This window comes from Bos indicus, chromosome 22 (assembly GCF_029378745.1).
Source record: "Bos indicus isolate NIAB-ARS_2022 breed Sahiwal x Tharparkar chromosome 22, NIAB-ARS_B.indTharparkar_mat_pri_1.0, whole genome shotgun sequence".
In the NCBI taxonomy this organism is placed as follows: domain Eukaryota; kingdom Metazoa; phylum Chordata; class Mammalia; order Artiodactyla; family Bovidae; genus Bos; species Bos indicus.
Window position 1 is genome coordinate 47,931,991 of NC_091781.1, and position 24,216 is coordinate 47,956,206.

Sequence of the window (24,216 nt, forward strand, 5' to 3'; positions counted from 1 at the left end):
AGCTTTCTCTGGCCCCACCTAAGTTGCCGGCATGAGGTTTTGAGCCCAGAGCTTGCATGCTGAGTGCTAAGCCGTCACTTCCTCTGGCCCATGACAGAGCCCGGTGTGTTCCGCTCCATCTGTTCAGGTCAGTGCCTGCTTCCTTCTAGGTGCTGGGCTGGCTGCGAGGATGTAAACACAAATGAGTTAAGGAGGTGTCTGCCTCCTTAACTAACTGTCTAGTGAGAGAGAGAAACAGATCCTTAGCATTGCATGTGAAGTGTTAATCTGAGGGTGTTCATAGGAGACTTTGGGGAGCCAGAGGGAGGAAGGAGGCTTAGCTCAGTTACAAAGGAGGCATGTCTTAGAGTGGTCTGAACTAAATCTTAGAGTTATCCAGGAGAAGAAATATGGGGGCCCTCCCACACCAAAGGGACTGTGTGAGCAATAGCTAGGTTGGGAGATGCCAGACCATGGGGACTTGGTGTTACCAGCTTGAAAAGTCACAGTTGTGTTCCCTGAGGGGAGGGGGATAGGGTGGACTCTGGAAAGTTTTAAGCAAGGCGTGGCATCTCAGCTCACTCCAGCCACAGTGTGGGGGTGTTTATGGGAAGAGGACCAGAGTCAGAAGGACACATTGATGGCAGGAGATGGTCCTTGACCTCAGGGAGCCTCCAGAGCCCTCTCTGCCCTTGTGGTCCAGCCCTGCCAGAACCAGTGTTGTCTTGGATTCAGCGTCCTCAGGAGATGGGCTCTGGAGTGAGGCAGGTGTAGACGCACACCCTGGTTGTGCCACTTTGGACCTTCAGCAGACCCTCTGACCTTACCTGTCAAATGTGAATAATACACTTCACCGTTGTCGCGAAGATGATAAGTAGTGATGTGAAACCCTGGACTGAATGCCTGATGCAGGTAGCAGTGAGGCAGCCACGCCACTCGCCCACTGCAGCTGTTTTGTTTTCACGTCGATCCTATGAAGTCGACAACAGAGGACGTTCAGACCCAGAGGAGTTAAGTGACTTGCTTCATATATTAAAACTTTTAATAAAGCAGAGACTAGATTTCAGGTTACTTGCCCCCGAATGGACTGCCTTTAGTTCCTTGCTGTAAGAATCACCTGCCTTTTCATTTCTCCTTGAAAGGTGGCACAGTTCAGTTCAGTTCAGTCGCTCACTCGTGTCTGAGTCTGTGACTCCGTGGACTGCAGCACACCAGGCCTCCCTGTCCATCACCAACTCCTGAAGTTTACCAAAACACATGTGCATTGGGTCGATGTTGCCATCCAACCATCTCATCCTCTGTCATCCCCTTCTTCTCCTACCTTCAATCTTTCCCAGCATCAAGGTCTTTTCAAATGAGTCAGTTCTTCCCATCAGGTGACCAAAGTATTGGAGTTTTAGCTTCAGCATCAGTCCTTCCAATGAATATTCAGGACTGATTTCCTTTAGGATGGACTGGATGGATCTCCTTTTAGTCCAAGGGACTCTCAAGAGTCTCCTCCAACACCACAGTTCAAAAGCATCAATTCTTCAGCACTCAGCTTTCTTTATAGTCCAACACTCACATCCATACATGACCACTGGAAAAACCATAGCTTTTTTTTTTTTGAAAAACCATAGCTTTGACCAGGCAGACCTTTGTTGACAAAGTAGTGTCTCCGCTTTTTAATATGCTGTCTAGGTTGGTCATAGTTTTTCTTCCAAGGAGTAAGCGTCTTCTGATTTCATGGCTGCAGTCACCATCTGCAGTGATTTTGGAGCTCAAAAAAATAGTCACTGTTTCCCCATCTATTTGCTATGACATGATGGGACCAGATGCCATGATCTTAGTTTTCTGAATGTTGAGCTTTAAGCCAACTTTTTCACTCTTCTCTTTTACTTTCATCAAGAGGCTTTTTAGTTCCTCTTCACTTTCTGCCATAAGGATGGTGTCATCTGCATATCTGAGGTTATTGATATTTCTCCCAGCAGTCTTGATTCCAGCTTGTGCTTCTTCCAGCTCAGCGTTTCTCATGATGTACTCTGCATATAAGTTAAAATAGCAGGGTGACGATATACAGCCTGGACATACTCCTTTCCTGATTTGGAACCAGTCTGTTGTCCCATGTCCCGTTCTAACTGTTGCTTCCTGACCTGCATACAGATTTCTCAAGAGGCAGGTCAGGTGGTCTGGTATTCCCATCTCTTTCAGAATTTTCCACAGTTTGTTGTGATCCACACAGCCAAAGGCTTTGGCATAGTCAGTAAAGCAGAAATAGATGTTTTTCTGAAACTCTCTTTTTCGATGATCCAGCGGATGTTGGCAATTTGATCTCTGGTTCCTCTGCCTTTTCTAAATCCAGCTTGAACATCTGGAATTTCACGGTTCACATACTGTTGAAGCCTGGCTTGGAGAATTTTGAGCATTACTTTGCTAGCGTGTGAGATGAATGCAATTGTGTAGTAGTTTGAGCATTCTTTGGCATTGTTTCATTTGGGATTGGAATGAAAACTGAACTTTTCCAGGCCTGTGGCCACTGCTGAGTTTTCCAAATTTGCTGGCATATTGAGTGCAGCACTTTCACAGCATCATCTTTTAGGATTTGAAATAGCTCAGCTGGAATTCCATTACCTCCACTAAACTGTCCTAGACTAGCACTTGGTCATCAGCCACACCCAGCTGCAGGGGAGGCTGATAACGCAGTCTACATGCTAGCAAAGGGATTTCCTTAGAAAGAGAGGGTCCAGGGGGGTTGGGGGACTGGTAAACAGCAGACTTCCTCAGTGTCTTCCTGGACTTTTCTCCCTGCCCAGAAGACACTGAGTACATTTGGGGTTTTCACACCACTAAGGGGTGTTAAAGAGGCTCAGTTGTTGGGGTGATCTTTTATAATTTAGAGAAAGTCCAGACATACTTCTGGGCTCTTCCTTGACTGCTGGTGAGGGTGGATTTACTCACCCCACCCCCAGGGGTTTCTGTCCTTTGGGATTGGGGTCCTGGGCACTTAGAACCAGCAGTTGGTTTGAGGTTACTGAAGAGCCACCTGTCTCAGGTGGCTTGTATTTCACCCCGGCTCCACTGCTAAGGACCTGGTGATCTGGGACACATCACCTCTTCCCCCCACCATTTTCCTCACCCTTTATGCTGAGGGTGTTGGCCCCACCAGGACCCTTCTGGCTGTGACTCAGAGTTCAAACTGCCTAGTTTATTCAGCAATCCCCAGCTGGCACTGGTGGGCCTGCCTTGCTGCTGGGCTTGCTGTGGAGTTGGGGATGAGGCTGCTTGCTGTTTGTCCCAGTAAACAGTCGGTTACCTTTGACAGGAAGCCTGTGTCGCATGAAGCCCTAGGCCATGGTACAGTTTGAGAAATGAGGCCGTCAGAGGTGTCATCCTGGTCAGCAGCCTGTCACTGGGTAGAAGGCTCCAAAATTATGGATTTTTTTCCTGGCTTCAGGTCACTGGAAGGAGAGTGTTTGCCCCCAGGAAAGAACAAGAAAGCATGAGCTCACAGTCTCTGGAGCTCCCCCCACCCCAGAGGGTAGAAGCCTGCTCACAGAGGTCCAGGGTCTCACATAGGGACTGGTGATTTTGTGGTCCCAGTGAAGAGCCTGTGACTCTGATTTCCATAGCCTGTGACACGGCGCTGCCCAGGATGTCTTCTGTTGTATCACTTTGTGAAATGCCAGACCCTCAAGTGGTCACTTTGTGGTCTGTGATCACCTTCCAGCTTTAAGAGTATGACTTCAGTCATAAAAATACACACATTCCACACGTTTTATTTTGTAATTGAATTGCCTCAGTGGATTTTCCTGGCCAAGAGAAGCTCTCTGCCAAGAACCCTGCCCCGTTCATGAGCCTCTTTCTGTACTGTGTTCACAGCAAGGGGTGATTTTATACCCTCATCGTGCTGGTTTGGGAAGTACCATGAGATAAAGAGGGGCACAGGGAAATGCCACCTCCTGGGAACCATGTCTGCAGAAGCCCAGGTTGCCCCATTGTCGTTCAGCCTTGAACCCTGCTTTCTCTTCCCCTGCCAGTCAGGAGCCTCTTACTGCCCCTTACATGCCTCTCACTCTCCTTCACTCAGGCTGTGCCCGGCTTGGACCACACATCTCTCTTAAATTGTGTGGTTTAATTTCAAAATGGTTATACTTTTTACTACTCGGTTTCTAAGTAGAGCTATAGCTGCTCTGTGGAAATTATTTCCCTTCCAATTCTTGTGGTTTGACTTTTAGTGCCACCTCATATGTCTTCCTGTGACATGAAACGCCCTGTATAGAATCCTAGCTCTCTTCCTGCACCCGGTGAGTCCTTGGAGCATCAGCTGGGCAAGGCTCCAAGGAGGGTGGGGAAAGGGGGTGCCTAGTCCGTGTCTTCTAGGTGCTGACTCAGAAAGCTGTGTGCGAAACCACATGACAGCATTACATGAGCAGTGACGAGGCTGCCTGTGTGAACAGGCAGAATCCCCTCACCCCTGCTGCCTTCCAGTTGTGTGGCACCAAAAGCATGAGACTTTAAAGCGTGACCACTGTGCCCTGGTCCTCTTAGGGGAGGGTGTGAGCTGAAGCGCAGAGCAGGTGGGCAGAGAGGCGGGCAGGTGGGAGTCTTGCCAGCCCCACTTGAGCATGCCTGGGAGCCCATGTGCCCTCATGAGTGCACCCTGCAGCCATGCTGGGGCTGCCTTCCAGTGACCACACTGTCAAAGCAAAAAGTTTCATAATACACAGTGCAGGCAGGGCTGTGGGGAAATGGGCACTTGTATGAGTTGCTGTAGCCTCTCTGGAGGGCAGTATGACAGAGTCAGTTGTACATAAGCTTTGACGCAACAAGTTCACCCCTAGGAGTGAACCCACACAGGCAGAGACAGCGCATGGCTTGGACATTCGCTGCAGTGGTGCTTGTAGAATAGACTCAGAGATGACACAGCCACGCCAGGGGATACCACATCACTTCTAATCTAAGAGATGGAGCCACGTGGACAGTAGGTGAAGCTCCAGGGTGCTTTTCAATGAGCACCGTGAGGATCTGACTCTATGAAGTCTGAGACCATCTGTCTCTCTCTTTAAAGAGACATCTGTCCATCTTCTACTCACCTAGCACGTCTTTGGAAGAACCCACAGGACCCAGGTGACAGGGCTTGGCCCTGAGAAGGGAAATGGAGTGGGATTTCAGATGGAAGGGAGTGTTTTGAAATCTGAATTTTTTTTAAGAAGTAAGGGGAATTCCACTCTTTCACTGCCAAGGCCCCAGGTTCAATCCCTGATTGGGGAACTAAGATCCAGCAAGCCATGCAGCATGGCCAAAAAAAGAAAGAGAAAAAGTTTAAAAATTGCTTTGTTAGTTTTCTAGGAATGCCGTAACAAATAATCACAAACTTCTTGGCTTAACATAACAGAAACTTATTGTCTCACAGTCCTAGAAGCCCAAAGTCCAGAATCAGTGTGTTGGCAGGACCACAGCCCCCTCTAGGGGAGAATCCTTGCCTCTTCCACTTGTGGTGGCTTCCGAAGTTTCCAGGCTCCTGTCTTCACAAGACCATCTTCTCCTCTGTCATAAGAGTACTTGTAATCAGATTTAGGGCCCCCTGCATAATCCAGGATTATCTCTTCTCAAGATCTTTAACTTAATTATGGTTGCAAAGACCCTTTTTCCAAGTAAGGTCACATTCACAGATATTGAGGATCAACCTGGATCATAGCAGCCCCCCTTCAACTTTTTCCTTTTACGTAAAGTCACATGACTGGTAGCAGAGACAGGACTCACAGCCCATCTCTCTGGCTCTTGGCCCCTACTGCTTTTCTGGAGATGGGGCCCCATGCCTGTCTTCAGGATATGTGTGCTTAAAGGCAAGACAGCCTGCTTGGGAGCCCGTGAGGGCTCTGTGTCCTGATGGCCCCTTGTCTGTCAGCGCTCTCCACATCCTCACTCTCTTCTTTGTCGCACGAAGGTCTCTGTTAGGTGCTGCTCTGTCAACCTTGGGTTCCAACTCCAGTGTCACTTCTTATCAGGGGCTTGACCTACCCTTCAGGTTTGCCTGCTTCCCCTCCACTAGCCCTCCAGCCTCAGGGGATATTGGTGGATATGCTGGAAAGGATGAATTGCATGCTGCTTTGGCCTCTTGCTCCCTCTGAGTTTTCTCCATCCTGCAGGAGCACTAGGAATTGAGAAAAGATGGATTGTCCCAGGGCTGTCCCTGAGAAACTCTGTGGAGCTTCTGAGGGGGCAGCTGCCAGACCCCTGTGGGAGGCAGGTCTGTGTCCATGAGACTGGTTACCTTTCTCACCGTCCATCAGGGACTCAGAGGCAGTTCTTTGTCTCTTCCCTGTAGAGAAATGTGTCTCCCCAGTTTTCCATTTCTCACCACCCCCAAACCGAAACCAGAAGTGCAGTGGAACCATGTAAGTTCCCAGCTCTGGAGTCATCCTGGACTGTTTTCTTCCTCTCATGCCACCCCCACCCCCCACCCTGTCGGCTCAGTGTTGAAGATAAACAGCCAGGAGCCCACCGCCTCTCGTCCTCTCCTGCTACCAGCAGGCCATGCCACCACTGCCTCATCCTGGGTTCTCATAATGGTCTTTGCCTGCTCTCCCTGCTCAGCACAGCACAGCAGGGGCTAAGCCTGTTGAACTGTGGGCCACAGCCGTGCTGCCCTGCTCCTGCCCACTGGTCACTGTGGGCAGAGGGGAGCCTTCACCCTGGGAGACCTGACCTCGTGTCCTGTACTTCCTGCAGTCCCTGGCCTCAGCCCTCTGCCTGATGGCTCTTTCGCAGACACGGGTGATTCTCAGAGAGCGATGCTCACCTGCTGGGCCTCCTCAGCCGCACCTGCACACCCGCTTCAGAGGCCCTTTGCCTCTTTCCTGCTCTCTATTGTTGCTATCTGACATGCTGTGTGTTTACTCCTCTATCCCCACTAGAGTGTAAGGAAGATGGAAATTTTTATTTATTTCATCTCCTGCCAACCGGCCCTCTCACATGGCAGGCCCCTCAATAAAACAGGGATGGGTGAACGGGTTCTTCTGTTCTTGTCCAAATTAGATCTGCAGTAGCTTTCTTAATGTTTCTTCATTTACTTAAATATATCAGAGTCTAAAATATATGTATTTTAGACTCTGATATATTCTAGGGAAATGGGGTGGAGAGGGAGAGAGAGAAAGCAGGAGAATCTGAATGCACTGTACGTCCCACCGAGGGCGCTCCTGGGTGAGACTGTTCCTAGGCATGGATGGCCTGCGTATACTCTTCCTCTCCCTTTTGTTGTCACAGAACCTAGCTATGAGTCACATCACTTTTCCCCATTTTGCTGCATTAATACAAGTCTGTGATAGGGTTGTCTTTTTTTTTTTTTTTTTTTTAATGAAAGCAGTATGAACATGGAAGAGTGTTAAGCCATTCAGAATGATATAAAAAGTCTACTCCCTGATCCATAATTCCTTTCATCAAAGGGAGCCCTTGTTAACAGTCACTTAACATTAACCCTAGGGGAAAAAAGCAACCCATGTGTTATATCAGCATAAATGTATATTTTTAAAACATGGATCTAAACAGAATCATGGTAGGCATACTCTTCTGTTATTTGTTAATATAATTTGTTATTCTTTCCATATTAATCCATGTAGACATACCTTGTTTCTAGCAACTGCCTGGTTTTGTGTCGTACTGTGATGTATATACTCGACCCCTTATTGATGGTGTTGGCTTCTTCCTGGGTTTTTGTTACGGCAGTATTTCAGTGAAACCTATGCATCTTGGCACATGCTTCAGTAAGACTTGTACAGCACGTACCTGGCCAAGCACTGCAGGTTAAGGGACTGTGGGCATCAACAGTTTTGGTAGTTAATGCCAGATTGCCATCTGAATGCAGGCACTGGTTCATTCTTCTAGAGTGTGTTTTCCTCCCAACTTTTTATTTCAGAAAATGTTAGACTCATGGAAAACATCTAACGATTTCATGAGTACCGAAGTGTCCTTCCTCTAGGTTTACCAGTTACTGTGTTGCCCTATGTGTTGGTGTTCTAAGACTGCCAGAACAAACTACCACAGAATGGGCGCATTAAACAACAAACATTTTTTCTTCACAGTTCTGGAGGGTGAAAGTTCAGGCCAAGATGTTGGCCAGCTTCGTTTCTCCTGAGGCCTCTCTCCTTGGCTTGAAGGTGGCCGTCTTCTCACCGTGTCCTCTCACGGTCACCTGTCAGTCTGTGCGTGTCCATATCTCCTTTCCTTCTAAGGATACCAGACATGGTGGATTAGGGCCCACCCATGTGACCTCGTCTTACCTTTATTATCTCTTTTAAGGTCCCATCTGCAAATAGTCACATTCTGGGGTTCTGGAGGTTAGGACTTCTTCACAAGAATTGGGCATGTGAGAGGAGGAATACAGTTTGGCCCATAACATGGTATTTGCTTCTCTTTATTTTTTTTTTCCCCTCTTTATTTTTTATATATCATATTAATAGAATTACAAATACTTACTATAGAATCATCACTTACATTTGTTTTATTTATCATATATAATTATAATGTAGGGCTTCCACATTATAAATTATACCATTTATAATGTATCTATTATATATAATTAATATATATAACATAATTTCCCCCTAAACCACTTGAAGGTAAATTGCACCCATTCTGGTACTTCAGCATATGTCTCCCAAGAATGAGGGTGTTCTCTTTTGTTGTTTTAACATCCCTTATTTTATGCTATTAGGGACCGATTCCCCTGAGGAGCCAAGCAAATGAGCAGGAGGTACCCCAGCCCTGCCTGTGGGCCTTCCCTCTAGACAGCTTGTCCTGGCCCAGCTCCGTCCACCTCTCTTTCCTGAGCCCCCAGCCCTTCAGTGAGCCAGGAGGTTGCTCACAGAACCTCTGGGCCTCCCTCAAACTCCAGATTTTGTGGCCTTGTTGATGTTTTAGATCTGAGATGTGTCAGTGGGGTGACAGAGCTCCTCACAATTTCACTTGCTTTTTGGTCTATCAAAATGTCTTTAAAAACACCAGAAGTTTCTTTTATGTGGATAGGTAATCCTTGCTTTGCAGACTGGGGGCTGGCTGTATTTATTTAGAGAAGTAGGGCTTATTGATTCGGCACCGGTTTCTCCCTCGCTGCCTCCTTCCTCTTCGTGCATCCTCATTGCAGTTTGGGACTCTGCCAGAAGTCGATTCTTGCCTGCTACCATCGTGTCTATTTCTTCCTCAGTACTTTGTATAGGAAAACCCCACACACATGGCACTTGCATTGTTTGTTTTAGTAGAGTCATTGTGGAAATAGTCTGCCTGAGGCTTCAGCGGAGGACAGGACACTTAGAACATTTTTGCTTCCGTCTGTATAAGCGGTTGTGTTTGCAGACCCGCCTGAGGTCAAGATGTCAGTCTGGGGAGCCCTTTGTCATCCATCGTGGTCAGGCTGTTGGTGAATGAGCACACCACCCCCACTGTCCTGGGCTGGGAGGGCCCCTGCCTATTGCCTGGGGCTTTGCTTTGTCCATCCTGCCCTCGGAAACCCACCATCTACACCATTCAGAGGTGGTTTTCCACCTCTGTGTCTTTCTGTGTCTATGCCTCTGTTTAGCTCTCTCCCTTAGGTTTTCCTTTCCTCAGAACTCATTCCAAGCTCCATGGCCTGGCACTGAGGACCCTCCCCTCTCTAGCTCCTGCTCAGCCTGTCTTCCTGGTTACCTGCTGTATTAAAGTGTTAATCACTCAGTCGTGACTCCTTTTGATCCCACGGACTATAGTCTGTCAGGCTTCTCTGTCCGTGGAATTCTCCAGGCAAGAATACTGGAGTAGGTTGCCATTCCCTTCTCCACTGGATATTCCTGACCCAGGGTTCGAACCCATGTCTGCTGCATTGCAGGCAGATTCTTTACCATCTGAGCCACCAGGGAAGCCTGAGCAAGTACCCTGACTCAGTGGTGTGAACACTGAGTGTGCTGAGGATCCCCAGCTTATTAAATGCACTTTGCTTCCTTATCACTGTGGCAAGCTACTGATTATCTGCTCTTTTTTTTTCCTTTAGTCAAACGCTTCAGAGAACCAAAGCATGAAAGACGACCATGGAGGATATGGTGGGTATTTAAATATTAACTCATTCCTAGAATACTTTTGACTATTTTGAGTTTTTTTGAGGGAGGGGGCGTGGAATGTGACCAGTTATACGTAGCATAAAGTGTTGAAATCCATTAGTCCGGTTTATCGTCATGAGTTGTGTATAATATGATAGAACTTTTGTTTCTCCAGGTAAGTGTTGAGCCCACGATAGGGTTAGTGACAGCCAGATGGTGGTGCTTCTGTCATCACTCTGCTGTCCAGTTTTAGGAAATGGAAGATGACACAGATGTGTCCGTCCACACTGCAGGCTTTGTTAGTTACTTCTTCCTGTCGACGGACTATGTTAAATCCTTGAATTCTCTATGTGTAAGCAAAAAAGTAATCTAAACGTGGAGATGAGTCAAATGTACAGTGTACATACTCCTCGCATCAAAACTATAGTCTTTCTTAGTCCTAGGATGACTTTGTGGCAGCAGTTTTTCCTTCTAAATATGCTGGTGAGATACTCAGACATAGCCTCCAAAGACAAAGCTCCAAAAAAACTAAATTCCTCACAAGGCAACAGGCAGCTCCTCAGGACAACATGATGCCCTCAAGAAGCTGTCGTTCTTGCACCTATCCTAACCATAGCAACTTTCCCTCCGAAGGAAACTTGTGAGAAATCTCTATGGTGAAGGCCCTTTAATAACATTTTAGCCGTACTCTTGATTGATCTTCAATACATTGTTTCTGAATGTTGATAATCTTCTCTCAAGTCTTGAGTATTTAACTTGGGCAGGGGGCCTGGGGGAACCTGGAGCTGAGTTTTCCACATGGTCCCCTTTGGCAGCTCCTACTTTACCATGATTTTAGGAAATGGTTTTCAAGCCTCAGCAGCAGGGTTGGTCTGGATAATCTCTAAGGTCCATTCCAGCCTTGAGTCCCATGCCCATCATCCCATCAGTGGCCTGCCCAGTTCTGAAGGCCCAGCCTGGAAGGCCAAGAGAAGCGGCCGCAATCCAGAGGTCCCTCAGCCATGGACTGCAAGTGGTCTCCAAGTGCTCATGGTTGAAGAGAGACTGAGGGCCCATGTTGTCTCCACCATGCTCCTGCCATGTGTCCCAGAGACTACAGAACTTGTTTTTTCTTTTCTAAAACTCCTCTCCTCTAGCCCGGGATTGGCAAGTTATAGCCCACAGCCTCAACCTGGCCACTGTCTGTCTCCACAAGTAAAATGTCAGTGGGGTGCTAGTGACCCTGGCTGCCCTTGCGCTGCAGCAGCAGAGTGCGTAGTCATGCAGAGTACGATGACTCTCACAGCCTAAAATATCTATCCTCAGACCCTTCACAGGAACACATGTCCACCTGGGTCCCACCCATTGTTTAAGCTGCAGCATCTGAAGGTGGCTCAGGGTTCTGGCAGCAGTGCGGATTCATCCAAGTCTTGTTAAGCTCACATGTCATTGAGTTTGTGCATGAAATCAGTTGGGGGCTCTTTAAAGTAGAAGCACCTTGGACCTCATCCAAAGCTGTGATCGAGCATTTTGTTTTGAAGTAACAAAAATGAAAAGATAGAGACACATATTTTAAATGTGTTTTGTGTGTTTAAATCTGTTATCAGTCAGCGGCCTTTCAGGGCTGCACTGATACTGGTGGTTTTGAAAGACAGCTGAAAGGCCAAGCCCTAGTTAGTACTAGTGCCCCCAGAGGAGGGGACTAGTCATTGGAAGGAAGGTTGGGGTCTCCCCAGCAGCTTTGTTTGTCTTATTTCAGACTTAACGTTTCCCCCAAATTGGATATTACCCTCATGTCAGAGTGATAACAAGTGCTGATTCTGTTTTGTACAGGTTTTTAGACACTTCCAAACAAGCCATAGGAATGCTGTTCATCCATTTTGCAAATGTATACCTAGCAGATCTCAACGAAGAGGACCCTTGTTCACTGTAAGTGGACTGTATTTGAGTATGAACATCGCCTGGCCCTCCATGCCTTTCCGTCTGCTGCCGGTCATGTTCCCTCTGGCTTGGGGAGAGGGCAACTCTCCTTCATCCCCTGTTCCCCTCTGAGAGATCGTTGTGTGCATGCTGGGTGTTAGGGTTTTGCCCAGTGATGGTGGCCCTGTGCACTGGCTTTCTGCTTATCAACCTAAGTTCTGTCCCTTGGCCTTCTAGTGCCCTCATGTCTCCCAATTTCCAAGCAGCCCTTGCACAGCAGCTTGGAAGGAGTGACTGTGCTGAGACATGACACACAGGGGCTTCTCTGTCATGTCAGCCACTCGGGGTCAGAGCCTTTGTTGACCACCATTGACCTCACTGACCTGAAGACCATGAGTGGTTCTGCCTCGTCAGTGCAGTCAATGTGCCTTCCACACAACCCCCAGAGTTGTCTGCCTGAAGCCCCAGTTGGGCCACGTCACCTGACCTCTTTGCTAACAACACTCAAACAGTGCTATGGAATGGAAAAGGTCGCTCCCCTGCCTTATCCTGGCCCCATCTGCTGCCTTTCTTGCTCAGACTTGGTGCGCCAGCCATGCTGGTCTGCTCCTGGTGGTCCTCAAGCCCACCAGCTGTCTCCTTCCTCTGTGCCTTTGCTTGCACTGCCCTCTGCCTGGAATGCCCCCCAGCCCTGCCCTGCCGTGCCTCTGAGGAAGAGCAGGCTGGAGGGCTGGTGGGTCCCTTGCCAAAAGATTTAGCATATATTTAAGACCATCTTGACTAGAAGATTCCTTTAAGCTTCTCTTGTTTGGTGACAGTATGCAATTCTGAGATTTAGTCCAAGTCCAGGCTCAGAAGGAAGTTGTAAAGTCTTCCCTCCCCAGGGTTTTTCCTGAAGACCTGTATAGGTTCTCATCTGTTTGGGTGTAGTCCCAAAGCAGGGGACTGGAAGGGGGATCATCTGTAGGGGAGTTAGTTAGGAAAAGGCCTGGTCCTTCCAGTCCCCGAGCCCAGCAGCAAGCTTGTGTCATCCTCTGGTAAACCATCTTGGTTGGCTGAGATACACTGAGAGCCAGCTGCTCACCCTGGAGGCCTTGGGGTGAGGAACCCTATCTCCTGGTCCCACTGTGGTCATTGTGGGTCGTTGACAAACTGAATCACAGCCAGGATGGAGAAGGGGATGTTAGCTGCTGACAAATCTCAGGTGCTCAGCCAGAGGAGGAGAGGCCCAAAATGGAGTTAGGTGTTGTGGAAAGAGCCCTTGGCTGGGAAGCCACACTGTCGAAAGGAGCTCAACTTCTCTGTTTCTTCATCCAGATCCCCAGGATCAGTGCGAAGTTTTCATGAGGTGATGGGTACAGGCACCATTGTAAGCCACTGGGGCACTTATCAATCAGAGGATATTGTCGTTAGAGCTTAGGAAAGATGTGGAGCTCCAGCAGTTGCTCGAGGAGCTGTTGGGGAGAGACTGGGCAGGCAGAGCAGGAGAGCACGCACCTGGCCTGTGGAAGAGTGAGTGCCAGAGTGGGATCTGTTCCAGCCCTGCCATTCTTGCTTTGCCCTGTGACTCTTCATAGATGGGGGAAGAGTTGGGCTGGACCTTGGCCATCTTGGGTTTTTGCATATCTACAAGGGAAACCAGTCAGTTCAGGGAGAGGAGAACTTAAAAACAAAGGAGGATGAGGCTCCCAATGGCAACAAGGGTTCCCTGTGCTGGGGGTACTGTTCTGGGTGGGAGTTTGGTCCTTGTGATATCTCAGGGGCTAGGATTCTAACAGACATCTGTGTAACACCTACTATGTGGCAGACTCTGTTCACCTATATTGACTCATTGGATCCTCATAACAGCCCTGCAATATGGATATTTTGATTATCCTCAGTTTACAGTTAGAGAATTGAAGCAGAGAGATTTTTATAACTTAATCGAGTTCACACAGCTCAAGGGTGATGGAGTAGGAATTTGAACCCAGCCAGTCTGGTCTGAGGTCCACAGGATACCCTGTTGGCTGCCAGTCTCGCCTGTGTTGAGGGGAGGGTCTAGAGCTTCCTGTCTGTGTTCCCAAGGTCTGGTACACAGTAGGCTGGAATCAGTGTTGGTGAGGGAATGAATGAAATAATACATACATCTGTGTCAAGTACTCTTAATATTTTCAGGATGGGTCCCAGATGTCAGAACCGCTTGAAACCAGTGTGGTCTAAGCATGAGGGCAGCGTTAGCCTAGGGCCAGAGCTCAGTGTGACCTTGGACAAACTGCTTGGGAAGCAGTCAATATGCCGTCTCTAGTCTCTGGTCTGAGAGTGACCCCTTGTGATTTTAAAGAGGAAAGGCAGGCAGGAGGAAAAGGCCGTTGTCCCCTCCCTCTGGTTTCCCGCCGCCCCAGGGCACTGGTTCCAATGTGCTCCCTTGGGTTTCAGAGTACTGCACGTGTTATTGAGGCCAGGCCTTGGGGCAGGGGCGTGGGGCTGCCTAAGTATCTCAAGCCTCTCAACTTGGAAATGCCGCAGTTAGTCTGTAGTATCTGCAGCTTCTCTGGGGGTTTCCAAGCTATGTGGCATCCAGGAGGGCACCTGACGCCATGACTGCTTGTCTCCTGCTCTGTGTAGAGAGCTGGGGCCTGTGTTCGGGGCCCTCAGGGGAGGGCTAGTGGGCAAGGGGCCAAGTGAGGGAAGAGGTGTGTGTCGGACAGATAGAAGCAGAGCCCACAAGAACAAGAGGTCAGGGTGGGCGTGGTCTTCTGACCTCCTCTGCTTCCTGCATCATCTTGCCCTTTCCGTAGGTGTTCGCTAGGGCTTGCCTCCGTGGCAGGCCCTGAAGCATAGGGATGATCGAGGGCACATGGCCTTGACCTTTCTGGTCTGAGAAACCCTAGAGGCCATTTCCTACCCTGCTCTGTGCAGCAGCTCTGTCTCAGGGCCTTGGGAGGGCTGGGCCTTCACTGAGTGAGCAGTCATGGAACAAACTATTTTTATCAATTAAGTTCTATTTTCCTACCAGCCTCGTGGCTGCTCCCAGTCACTCTCTCCCAGTCTCTGTTTGGCAGGAATACTTGAGGTCTTTTGAGTCTCTTATCACTCTCTCACCTTCCTTGAGCAGGGCACTGTCCTAGGGTGGGAGGCCTTCCTGGGCTCCCTGAAGTGACCCCTACAGCCTCCCCCGCATGGAGGCTCCCCCTCCCAGAGCAGGGCCAGACAAGCCCGGGTCCCCAGCCTTGACCTTGACCCAGGAAGCACATGAGGCCTGGCTCCCTGGTGGCTGCTCCCCAGGTGGTGCTTCCTGATGGTGCGCCGTGTCCTCTCCTCACAGGTACCTCATCAACTTCCTCCTGGATGCCACCGTGGGCATGCTCCTCATCTACGTGGGTGTGCGCGCCGTCAGCGTCCTGGTGGAATGGCAGCAGTGGGAGTCCCTGCGTTTTGGCGAATACGGTAATGTAGCACGGACACCGGACGGGGGTGTAGAGGGGTCGTCCTGGAGGGGCTCTGCTCCTTACCCTGTACAGCCCTCCAGGCCGCTGGGTTGGAGAAGGTTCAGGAGCGGTGGCTGTGTCCTCTGTGTGGTGGAAAGGCTGGTTCTGGAGCCTGAGCTCCATCCTCCTATGTGAGGCAGGTGGGTGGGTGCCTGCTTCACTGCCAAGTCCCCAGCCTTGCTGGCAGGAGCCATAGGGTTCACCCTCAAGACAGGGAGGGGGCAGGGCCTTCCTCCAGCAGAGGGCACCAGCAGCCCTACCTGTGGGGCTGTAAGGCCACCTTTCTCCGCCATGCTTCCCACCGGCCTGCCTTGCTGGAGAGACAGGGGTGGCTCTCAGTTTGGGAGCTGCTCTTTTTTCTGCTACATGTCCATACTTGTCCTGTCACTGGGCCATTCCACTACTGGAGCTCACAAGGTCAGGACTGGAGTGTCTATCCCCAACCCCAGGGCCAATTCACCTTGCCATCACCTGACTGTGGGCTGGCCCCCGACCTGGTATCCCGCAGGTACAGTCACCAGGGACAGTAGGGGCATCCTCACTCACAGAGACAGAGCCTAGAACAGGTGGCCTGTGGATACTGGCACAGTGTTGACCCACTCCATCTTGTCAGACCGTGGGGATACAGTGTTGGTAGGAAGCTGCCCTCATGCTGGCTCCAAGTGCACATGGGGTACCTTTTACTTACTACCCCCAGAGAAAGAGCTGGATGTGGCCTCAGGGGCTGCTGGTAAGAGGGGCTTCTTTGATCCTTGCCCCGCTCTGGGGATCCACCTCTCTCCCACCTTCACAGGGGGCCCTGCTGTCTGTGGCCAGGAGCTCCCATTCATGGGCACGGCATCAGTGGAGCCTTTGTCATGAGGGGCACATGGGCCAAGATGGGGAGGACCCACAAGAGACTGGCATTTAAAGGGAGAGCCAGTTCTTGGAGCTGGCCGTGAGTGCCTGGGGTATTTCTAGAAATCTTAAGTAATTGTTTGTCTCCATTGACGGGAGGTGAGCTCAGGGGAGGGCTTTTCTTAGCCTTGTTACTTGACGCCTGATGAGTCACTGACTTAAGATAGTGTCCGACACACAGCGGGTGCCCCTGTGGCTCGGGGTCTTCCCTGTGGAGAAGCTCCAGGTCTGATTCCTTAGAATGGAGGACAGAAGTGGACCACGCGCACATGGACCAAAGTGGCATCATCCTCATTTATAGGATGGGCACCCACAGGGGTTGAGTGACGCTCACCCAGGCAGTGCACAGCTTGGAGGGCCTCTTGGCTGCTACACGGGGATACCCGATCTTCCCACCAGCTCCAGGAACAGTGCTCTGCTGATCGTCTCTGCTGTTAAGATCCCTCCTGGAAGCCAGGACTCTCAAGTCAGCTGTAGCTGAACGGTGCTAGGGAGAGCTGCTCATACCCAGTCATGCTGCTCAGTGGCCTGGGAGTGGACACCAGGCCAGGTCCCGACACGGGGGCCATTATGGTTGCACCTGTTCCCAGTGTGTTCTGTTTGCATCCCTAAGAGAGATGGAAAGAAGGTGGCAGTGGTTGTTTGAGCCTCTTGTTTCTGTGCCACCTTCCTCTACCCACATGCCCAACCCCTGCCCTTGGGTCATCCCACCCCCTGCGCCTTTGGGAACCGGAGTCCTCAAGCCAGGGTGTTTCCAGGTGAAGCTGCCATTTATTGAGGAGCATCTGGGTCCTCCCTGCCCAGGCAGAGGAAGGATAGTGGCTATTCTCAGTTACCTGGTTCCTGTTGTTATTGTTTTCTTTTGCTGCTGTAACAAATTACTGCAAAATTATTGGCTTCAGTTCAGTTCAGTCACTCAGTCGTGTCCGACTCTTTGCGACCCCATGAATCACAGCACGCCAGGCCTCCCTGTCCATCACCAACTCCTGGAGTTCACTTAGACTCAACGTCCATCGAGTCAGTGATGCCATCCAGCCATCTCATCCTCTGTCGTCCCCTTCTCCTCCTGCCCCCAATCCCTCCCAGCATCAGAGTCTTTTCCAATGAGTCAAGTCTTCGCATGAGGTGGCCAAAGTACTGGAGTTTCAGCTTTAGCATGTTTTCTTTTGCTGCTGTAACAAATTACTACAAAATTATTGGCATAAAACAGCACAAATGTATTATTTTACAGTCTGTAGTGGAGAAGTCTGACAAAGGGTCTCATGGACTAAAGCCAGATTGTCAGCAGGACTAGTTCCTTCTGGAGTCTGTACAAGGAGAACCCATTTCCTGGCCTTATCCAGATTCTGGACAGTGACTGTATTTCTTAGCTTGTAGCCCCTTCATTCATTTTCAGGGCCAGTAACCACAGGTTGAGTGCTTCCAAGTGGCACAGTGGTAAAGAATCCTCCTGCAATGCAGGAGACCTGAGTTCGATAACTGGATCAGGAAGATCCCCTGGAGTAGGAAATGGTAACCCACTCCAGTATTCTTACCTGGAAAATCCCATGGACAGAGGACACTGGCTGGCTAGAGTCCATGGGGTCACAAAGAGTTGGACACGACTGAGCAACTGATCATACATACACACAACTGCTGGTTGAGTTCTTCTCATATTATATCTCTCTGGCCTTTCACACCTTCTCCACTCTTAAGTGCCCTTGTGATTACTGGGCCACCTGGATAGGCCAGGATGCTCTCCCCATCTTAGGTTAGCCACTGTTATTGCACTTGCAGCCTCAACTCCCCTCTGCACAGTAGTTGCATAGTCTCAGGTTCTGGGGGTTAGGGTGTGGACATTATTCTCCCTACTGTACCTGTTAACTGGCCTGTCCACTTGAGGCAGTAGTTCCAAGTAGGGCTCAGAGCTCTCTTCTTAGGCTAGTGAAGGAGAGGGGCTTGTTTTCTGGGTATTCCTGTGGTCCCTAGAAAAGAAGGTGAACTTACTAAGAAAAACATGGGATGTGGGGAATAGACCACGCAGCCCTGAGGGATAAGGCAAGGTACAGGGAGAGGTGGTGTCCGCAGTCTGAAGACTAGGCTGCTCTTCCCTAGACAGAATTCCTGGAAGCGGTCAGTGTCTCTCAGGCACCTGTTGCTTGGGCTTTGCTACCAGCCTCTGTCCCAGTCCTCCCTCTGGAAGCCTCTCTACATACAGATGAGTTCCATCCTTTTGGTCCCGTTCCCATGATTTATCCTGAGGAAATAATCTAGCAAAAACACCCAAGTACCTGAGGGTGTCCAGTGTGGTAATAAAAAGCAGGGCACACGAGAATGCCTGGCTTGTCTCTCCTTGAAAGATGAGGCTGTGGGGAATGCCAGAAAGACTCTCAGATAAAACAAATCAGAAAAACCAGCGCGTGTGCTGGTGGTTATGTGGCTATGTGCTGGATGCTCAGGGGACATGGTCTGTGACAGTGGGGTCACATGTGACTTTTCTTTTTTTGCTTTAAAACTTTCTTATTCAAGCATCTACATTGAAGAAAAAAAAGGCAGCTGCAGCTAAGGGGGGTGACTCTGAAACTCAGCAGTGAAATTCAGGGTGTAGTGTGAGGACAACAGGAGGAAAAGCATTTTCTTCTTCTGTTGCCATTAAGACTTAGAGCAAATGGGGTGAGCATGATGCAAGCAGATTTTTGTTTGATATTAAATTTGTTGCCACTTGTCTTGTTGACTTTTAAACACACTAGTCTCACTTCATTCGTCTGTCCTACCAGTGCTCTGTCTGACCGTCCCCCATTTCATTGAACAGTTTTTAGCCAAGTATTTTGAGCTGCTGTTTTTGAGAACTTTCCTCAATAACGTCAGATAGTTTACCGAAAGGATTACAAAACTCCAGTAAAAATCTAGGAGAGATTGCGCTTCTGAAATGGCTTTTTGGCTCAGATGTGTCTTACCCAGAAGTGAGAGTAAATAGGACACCGCAGGAGACGCACTGAGGTCTTTCTGCATGTTTTCTGTGCACTTCTCCCGAGATTTTCCAGAAAAGGGAATGACCTGGGGTTGTATCCATTACGGCTGTGGAAGGCTTCCCCTGGGGCTCCACCAAGCACAGCGGGTTGGCCTGGGGACTGCTGGCACCCACCCCCAGACAGGGATTTCTGCGGACACTGTGGAAACAGAAGCCAGAGATCCCTCGGGGGGCCTGGATCAGGGCCTTTGTCTCCCCTGAAGTTACTGTCCAGCCCCCTCCTGGCCACCGTGATCAAGCAGCTCCAGCAGGGCTTCCCGAGTGGCTGGGGCACACCCCCCTCCCCGCCTCCCGCCTCGGGTCTTCTGCGCTGAAGGTGTGTGGCTCCCCAGGGACCCATCTCATGGGTTCTCCCTGTCACTGAAGATGGAGGATGTTCACTGGAGGGGTCCTCCACCCTTCATCAAGTCCCTTTTGAATCATTCTGGAGGCGCTTGAGGGGCCAAGTGTCCCCCAGTATGGACTGCTGGCCTCTTCCGTTTCTCAAGCACAGTGACTGACGGGATCACAGACAGACGTTTGTCACAGCCTCCTTACCTGGGGGGCTTCTCTCTTTGTTTCCTTGTCCCCAGTCCAAGGTGTTTTGGGGTGCCCCTAGACAGAATCTGAATACCCCCCAGAGTCAGGTTTCTTACTTGCAGGGCTAAGGGCAGCAGGAAAGTGAGGGGGAGTGGGGAATGGCGGCGGAAGTGGGATAGGGGTGAGAGGCAAACAAAGAGGTTGTTTACTGCCTTCCTGATTCAGAAACCATAGCCCGTTCATGGATGGGGAGAGGATGGATAGCACCACAGCCGCTGGAAACATCAACAATGGATAATAATAGCAGTCTTGCTTAACACAGCTTCTGCTGCCAGTGGACAAAAAGAGCCAGCTTTTCTCAGCCCCAGCAATGGACACTTACTAACTTTAGTGCCTTGTAATTATATCTTAGAGTCTCTGAAAGAAAGGCCACTTTGGTATCTCCAAATTAGGAATTCTCTGATTTTTGTTTGTTTAAGACAAGCTGATTCTTGGCGCTCTGGAGGGCTCATTTAGGAGCTCGTGGGTTGGAGGCGGGGATCAGGGCTCATGGGAGCTGTGGGTGATTGGGGTGGAGGCGACTCAGTGACCAAGCCCTCTCTCCCTGCAGGAGACCCTCTGCAGTGTGGAGCCTGGGTTGGACAATGTGCCCTTTACATCGTGATCATGATTTTTGAAAAATCTGTCGTTTTCATCGTCCTCCTAATACTTCAGTGGAAGAAGGTTTGCCTCTTGTTCCCTTCTTTACCAACTCCTTGAGATGTCAAGGAAGACAGTATTCCCCCCTTCCCCAATCCCCACCCTAGCCCTGTTGGGAAACCAAATTGGTTTTCTTTTTAACTACATGAAGGTACCTGGATTTGGTCTGATGGGGCAGCTCCTGGCCACGTATCAAGAGCAGTAACTTGTCACTTTTTCATATAGCATCCTTCTACCTCCCTTATACACATCTGCTCTAGATTAAGCCTTGGACATATGTAAAGCCCATGAAGATACAGTCCCTGCCCTGCAGTTGCCTACGTCATCAGGTAACTGTTAAGTGTTGTCAGCAGATGTTCTCTGCATCTGCAGGTGCCTCCTCATTCACCTCTCTTGGCCAGTGGTTTAATCAAGCCTTTTGGTGGCAAAGGCAGTTGTTGGTCATATGTTCCTGTGGTTCCTAACACTGCCCTCTGGCCCCAGGGCTGTGCAGATAAGACTCCACTGCCCACAGGAAACCAGCCAAAGTAGCTCAGATCTTTGGTTTTATTTGTGGCCGAGTTTTATTTTTTAAAAAAATAAACTAAGGCTTTTGGGAGCTGTTGTTGAGGAGGTGGTTGGGGTGCAGGATTTCCATTAGAAAGTGGTCGGCGCCTCATTGCTAGTATCTGTGATGACTGTCCACCAGCCTCACTCTTTCCAACTTGCTGAAGCCCACACTCTACCCTGTGCCAGCTTTGTAAAGTGCTTCAGCCTCCAGTCCCCCTACACTTCTCACTTCCACAGCAAGGGAAAGCTACTCAAGGATTACCTGCTCCTAGTGGGCTCCAAAGGGGTCCCTTGTTGGCAGTCAAGTCTGGGGACTATGTGGCCCTGGGTGTGAGGTGCGGTTCTCATCAGGGCTCTGAGGGAAGTGTCTTAGCAAAGCCTCCTCTCAGGGCCTCATGGGCCATTTCCCTACCACTCCCCACCCCGCTGGAAACTATCTTTGTGGTCTTCCCCCAACCTCACTAAGTCTGCTTCTCTTTACAGGTGGCCCTGTTGAATCCCATTGAAAACCCAGACTTGAAGCTGGCCATCGTCATGCTGATCGTCCCCTTCTTTGTCAATGTCAGTGCCTTATTGCATTTCATAACCTCTGTTTGCTCCACGCCTTCCCGTGTTCCTTTCAAAATTCTGACAGAGAAAACACCTTCTAGCACTTGGGTGCCTCCATGCAAGTATTTGCCAACTCTCATCCCCACCCCAGACCTAGAAACATCCGAATTACTTCCTCAACATGCAGATCCTGCTCCGGGGCCTCTGTGCAAAGTGGAGGGTCCTGGGATCTTTGTCGTGCCCTCCCTACCAGGGAACTGCCACATATGTAACAGTGACTTCTAGATTAAGACCGTTAGGAATGAAGACTGTCAGGAATTTTCCTGACCTCAGGGCTCCTAGAGAAACTTCCTGACCGCAGGGCTCCTAGAGAAACTTCCTGACTGCAGGGCTCCTAGAAAAACTCACAAGCACACTGGCTAGAAATTAGGAAATAAGAAAAGAAATGGCAAAGGAACCTGGGGCTGGCAGATGTGGTAGGTGTGCCGACCAGCGACTCCGCTCAGGGGAGGAGCCCCTACCAGGAGTCCAGAGACCTTGGCTCAGGCCCTGCTCTGCTGAGTGCATCAGTCATCAGCAAGAACCCCTTGCAGCAAAACTCTTAGAGGGCGCAGGGATTGGAAGTCTCTTCCTTGACTTCTGAGAGGGAGCAAGGGCCTGCATGATATCTTCCTCTCCCCAGTTCTTAATGCTGTGATCTGGAACGGGTCTGAGGAGGATGGGTGTGGGAGCTGCTTGCCTTTGCTTTCATAAGTGTGTTATCCCAAAGTGACCTGCATTTTTCTTCCCATAGGCTCTGATGTTTTGGGTAGTGGACAATTTCCTCATGAGAAAGGGAAGGACGAAAGCTAAGCTAGAAGAAAGAGGAGCCAACCAGGACTCAAGGAACGGGAGCAAGGTCCGCTACCGAAGGGCCGCGTCCCATGAGGAGTCAGAGTCTGAGGTAGGGCTAAGCCCTCGTGCCACTGACCCAGGAAGGGTCTGCTCTGTTCGAATGTGGCCGTCTCTTGAATGCTGAGTCACAGCCCCACCAGTGGGAGGGAGAGGAAGCTGACAGCTCCCGTCCAGCTGGGACCCATTCCTGCTGTCCCCTGGTCCTTCCTCAGGCTGGGAGCTGAAGCGTCTGGTGAGGGGTGGCCCTTTTCCAGCAGCCCCTCCATCGGGGGAGCAAGACAGGAAAGGGAGGAGAGGCACTGTTCCAGGGAAGCTGGCAAGGACTAGTGGGCGTGGTTGTCCTTTAAGCATCAAGGCGTTTGAATCCCTGCCCATCTTTCCAGAGCAAGGGAAGTGTTGGCTAAACTGACTGGAAACTTCTGTGGGGGTAGCTAGGCCTCCCAGGGAGAACCTCATCTCCCCTTATTTTCAAGTTTCCTAAGTTGAAACATTTGGACCTCAGGGAGATTGGTGGCCATAAATAGGAGCCAGGAGACAAGGTTGTATGTCCAAGGCAGGCCCGTAGGTGCATGGCACTATGGGTGTGGGTGACAGAAATGGCTGAGGATGTCTTCTCGGAGAGGCCTTCACACTTGTGGATGAGGTGACAGCCAGCCTGCATAGCCCATCTTAGCAGGCAGTGATATATTTTGAGATTGAAGTGAAGTGAAGTGAAAGTCGCTCAGTCGTGTCCAACTCTTTGTGACCCCACGGACTACATAGTCCATGGGATTCTCCAGGCCAGAATACTGGAGTTGGTAGCCTTTCCCTTCTCCAGGGGATCTTCCCAACCCAGGGATCAAACCCAGGTTTCCTGCATTGCAGGCAGATTCTTTACCAGCTGAGCCACAAAGGAAGCCCATTTTGAGATTGAGGCTTTGACAAAACCCTGTGAGAACTTGAAACAGTTGGTTTAGCCCCTTGGGGCATCCTGGAGAGTGCTTTGAAAACCACCTAGGTGGAAGACATCGGGGAAGCCTGCCTCTTCTCTAGCTGAAAGTGAAGTCGCTCAGTCGTGTCTGATTCTTTGTGACCCCATGGACACTAGGCTCCTCCATCCATGGGATTTTCTAGGCAAGAGTACTGGAGTGGGTTGCCATTTCCTTCTCCAGGGAACTTCCCAACCCAGGGATCGAACCCAGGTCTCCCACATTGTAGACAGACGCTTTATCATCTGAGCCACCAGGGAAGTCGCCTCTTCTCTAGGCGTCCCCTCAAATCTTGATGAGGCCAGCCTGTCGGGTTGTAAGAACATGGTGAATGTTGTGAAGGACAAACAGCGTTTTAGGCAGAAGCAGCTGCTCCTGAGGCGTCATGGTCCTGTGGTTTGGTGTTTGGGTAATAATGTGAAATTCACTGTGGCCAGAGTAGCATGTATTCCGGAGGGTAGGATAGCATGACAGGAAGTGGGTTATAGGCCAAGATCTGAGCTAACTGGCTAGGTGGTTTGTGATCCAGAGCAAGGAATGGGCATGCGTTTGTACAGGTTATAGGGAGCCAGAGAGAGTGTTCGATCAGGGGACCAGGACTGGGGGCAGGAAGCCCTGCAGGGAGGGTAGTGAGAGCACCCTGCCCTGGAGGAGGATAAGCTTCCCCTGTGCAGCTGTGCTCTGGGCCTCTCCATCTTGGCCTGGGCTGTCCCCATCCTTCCCCGATGCTCTGAGTCCTG

At 50.1% G+C, this 24,216-nt stretch overlaps 1 protein-coding gene across 1 annotated transcript in view; it reads left to right on the forward strand.

Annotated features, from left to right (window-relative positions):
* Window positions 1-24,216, forward strand: part of STIMATE (STIM activating enhancer) — a 54,155-nt gene that overhangs the window by 25,629 nt on the left and 4,310 nt on the right. Inside the window, exons 2-7 of the mRNA XM_019984413.2 lie at window positions 9,980-10,028; window positions 11,838-11,933; window positions 15,229-15,350; window positions 20,428-20,540; window positions 21,549-21,626; window positions 22,408-22,557. Coding sequence (XP_019839972.2) covers window positions 9,980-10,028; window positions 11,838-11,933; window positions 15,229-15,350; window positions 20,428-20,540; window positions 21,549-21,626; window positions 22,408-22,557 — 608 coding nt within the window. The remainder of the gene's footprint in view (window positions 1-9,979; window positions 10,029-11,837; window positions 11,934-15,228; window positions 15,351-20,427; window positions 20,541-21,548; window positions 21,627-22,407; window positions 22,558-24,216) is intronic.